This window comes from Lepisma saccharinum, chromosome 26 (genome assembly GCF_977018435.1).
Source record: "Lepisma saccharinum chromosome 26, izLepSacc3.1, whole genome shotgun sequence".
NCBI classification, from domain to species: Eukaryota; Metazoa; Arthropoda; class Insecta; order Zygentoma; family Lepismatidae; genus Lepisma; species Lepisma saccharinum.
In genome coordinates, this window is record NC_139254.1 from 56,199,464 (window position 1) to 56,202,643 (window position 3,180).

Here is a 3,180-nt window from a genome sequence, read left to right on the forward strand (position 1 = left end):
AGACCTGTAGCTGGATTTTGTTGGTTTTACCTGATCTTCACTACCTATCCTCCAGGTAAGCGGTCTCGACGTTTCCTGTAAAAAAAAAAAAAAAAAAAACATTCTCGGCAAAATCCAGCTACAGGTCTGGGCAAGTTTGAACAAGTCTGGGCAAGATTCACGCTATCGGGCAGGGATGTTATGAGTAAATATCCCCTTATCACATTTTCGTTGGGATCCCGCTTTAAACTGTAGTCCAGTCCCTATTAGTCTATATATGTAGAAAAGTGAACCTAAAACAAAAATTCAAACTCTATTAAGGGAAAGTAAATTGTCCTTGCCCTCATTTTTGGCACCCAATTGCAGATATTGGCTACCAGGTGAAAATCTCTCTCTCTATTTTTTTAATGGGTTACTCACATTCAGAATTCATTATTGTAATAATAATTGCTAATGCGTTATAATTTATTTTATAAATATATTACTTTGTAAACATAAAATTATCGTAGCTGTTCAATGGTTCTGCTATAAGAATATAAAAGAAATTAGAAAACATTTTTAATTTTCGAAACTCAGAACTATCCGAATACTTCTGACCAGTATCGGCGATTTGGTGCCAAAACTGAGGAAGGGGAGGGGGGCAAGGACAGTTATTGTCTCTTGGTAGACAAGCAGGCCATAGTACGGGTGCAAAAGCCGGAGAAAAGTCGAGGGAAGTTGCCCCCAGGTCCCCCCAAATAGCCGCCACTGTATGTATTTATGTAGCTATATATATATAATTATTAACAGGGATTTGCCCCAACCCTTAAGAAATCGTGGGTACGGGCCTGGTAAGGACACACTAATGAAACCTTCCTCACAGACAGGGGAAGAGACTCGCACTTCTTCAAAGCTAAAGGCACCCAATATAATAATACTAGTATATTTATTGTTATAAACGAAGATTTACATTTATTAAAATTAGCGATGTTAAACTTCAATTTTCACAACATTAAATTAATCCTGTATACGGTTTTTTCTCATATTTCTCATAAAGCTTATATTCTAGATGTTGATAATGTGTCCTAAGACAAATTAACTGCATTTTCCATCCTTTTCTTATTTGAAAATTTAGGAAGGTTTCTCTAAAGTTTGTAATATATTTTATGAGCATTTGAGTAGCGAATGTTAATAATCCTGTATCGTATTTATGGCGATTTGGCTGATCATTTAAAATACTGTTAAGTAACGCCATCTCTCTTTCCTTCTCATTACAGGTGACCTTGAAGTTGTGCTGAAATGAAGAATGGTGAAACTTAGAGCAACTACAGCTGCTGATGATATGAATTTAACATGGCTTTGAAGACTAAAAGAAAAGCAAGACGTAATGTCTGAGACGGACTATTTTATTACACTTCCGTCGTTAGTGTTACGGTAGATTTCCAGTGCGGTGATTTGTCACGTGACTAATTGTACTGTACGCGATGGATTAATTTCGGGTTTGGTTCTGAAAGAAGTGGCCGAGTGTGTGCTCAATGTCTCAACAAAGGAGGAGAAGAAGATATCGGTCAGTGAAGGAACTGAAAGGGTTGTCACAGTTCCAGTGCGGATAGCGTTCCAGTCGTCCAGCCTGGAGATCTCTAGAATGGATCTTTTTAATCGAACCAGTGTGGAGTTTTCGCGCGTCAAGTGATATCTCTGTGTGTCGTTGTGAGAAATCTTCCATTTACAGACCCTAATTTGTAGATATAAAACAATTTACTCATCTTCATGTACTCCAAGCGCATTTATGTAATAATGAGTTCCCAGCGTAAACAATTTGGCCTAAAAACATGCTCTTCTGTATTGGGCTGATGGCGGACATCACGGTGTCATGTGGAACATCAGATGAAGGTGTAGACATGTTCTCATAGTTCGCCCGTTCATACGCTGTCATATGATACCTTGTCATTACACATCTTACCCATTTTAACCCATTTGTACTCTTCCCAGAAAGTAAACTTTTATACACGGTCGCGGTACATTCTTTCTTACATTTTATAAGCCATCAACCAATTTTTGTTCTTTCTTGAACCTTACGCAGCAACTTCAGACCATTGTTGAGCCATCGTCGAAACACAACAATGGAAATCCTCACGGTGTGTCACTGCCTTGTGATTCTAACAATCGTGCAGCTCGTACCAAAGCTCACTCTCTGCGTGAGTATGAGCACGCGCATCGTGCAGACGAAGTACGGGAAGCTGCAAGGTATAACATTGTCTATGGAGAACAGACACTTGAAGCCCGTGGAAATGTTCCTGGGGATCCCGTACGCAACACCCCCCGTGCACTCCAACCGATTCAGCCCCACCAGGACCCCCTCCCCGTGGAACGGCGTGCGCGTTGCCGACACACTGGGGCCCGTTTGCCCTCAAAAGTTTCCGGACATCAAGAACGAAACGGCTGCCCTGGAAAGGATGCCCAAGGGGAGGCTGGAGTATCTGAAGCGGCTGGAGCCTTACCTGAGGAACCAAAGTGAGGATTGCCTCTATCTGAACGTCTACGCACCTGCGCAAGGTAAGTGACGCAGATCTTATTAAAATGCACTCTCTGTTATGATAATGATGAGTATTTGAATCGTGTTAAAGATATGGACATATTATTGTTTTTTTCTCCTCAACCATGTAATCATTTAATCTTTGACGTCTTTCTGATTATTACCCCAACACTAGCTTAACTGTGCCTTACGAGAAACTTACTTACGTGCAAAGGGGGTGGGGTGCACAGGCCCACACTTTTATTTCGTTATTAAATTTCATGAACCACTGCTTCCTTTGTTGATTATATATGTGTAGTTATTTATTAATTATAATAATTACAAAAAATACCTCTATTATTGGCACAAAGATGGCGCCTGATAATCCTGCCTAGTGCATTTTGCCTCCTATTAATATTACATTATGTTTTTATTATCAAAAGTAATACAGAAATATTGGGAACAACCTAGGGAACAATGTAATTTATTTTCAATTTTCTTATAAACTTTTCACAGTTTAAAAATCGAAAAAATAAAAATTGTGGACCTGTCAGTCCCCTCCCCTCAGGTAAGCTAGGGTTTACGTCGTATCATTGTATTCAAGGTGTCCCGGGTTCGATACCCAGTGGAAGCACATAGTGGTTCGGATTCCACTGTAGGTCCAGTCCAGTCCCAACGAGCCATTAAACAACAAAAATCAATCTAAA

At 39.9% G+C, this 3,180-nt stretch overlaps 1 protein-coding gene across 1 annotated transcript; it reads left to right on the forward strand.

Annotated features, from left to right (window-relative positions):
- The first annotated feature begins 1,287 nt into the window (after nucleotides 1-1,287).
- Nucleotides 1,288-2,522, forward strand: LOC145979525 (neuroligin-2-like). Its single transcript, XM_083112471.1, has one exon. It carries the CDS (start codon nucleotides 2,082-2,084, stop codon nucleotides 2,520-2,522), a length of 441 nt encoding a protein of 146 aa, XP_082968597.1. The 5' UTR covers nucleotides 1,288-2,081.
- The last annotated feature ends 658 nt before the right edge of the window (nucleotides 2,523-3,180 follow it).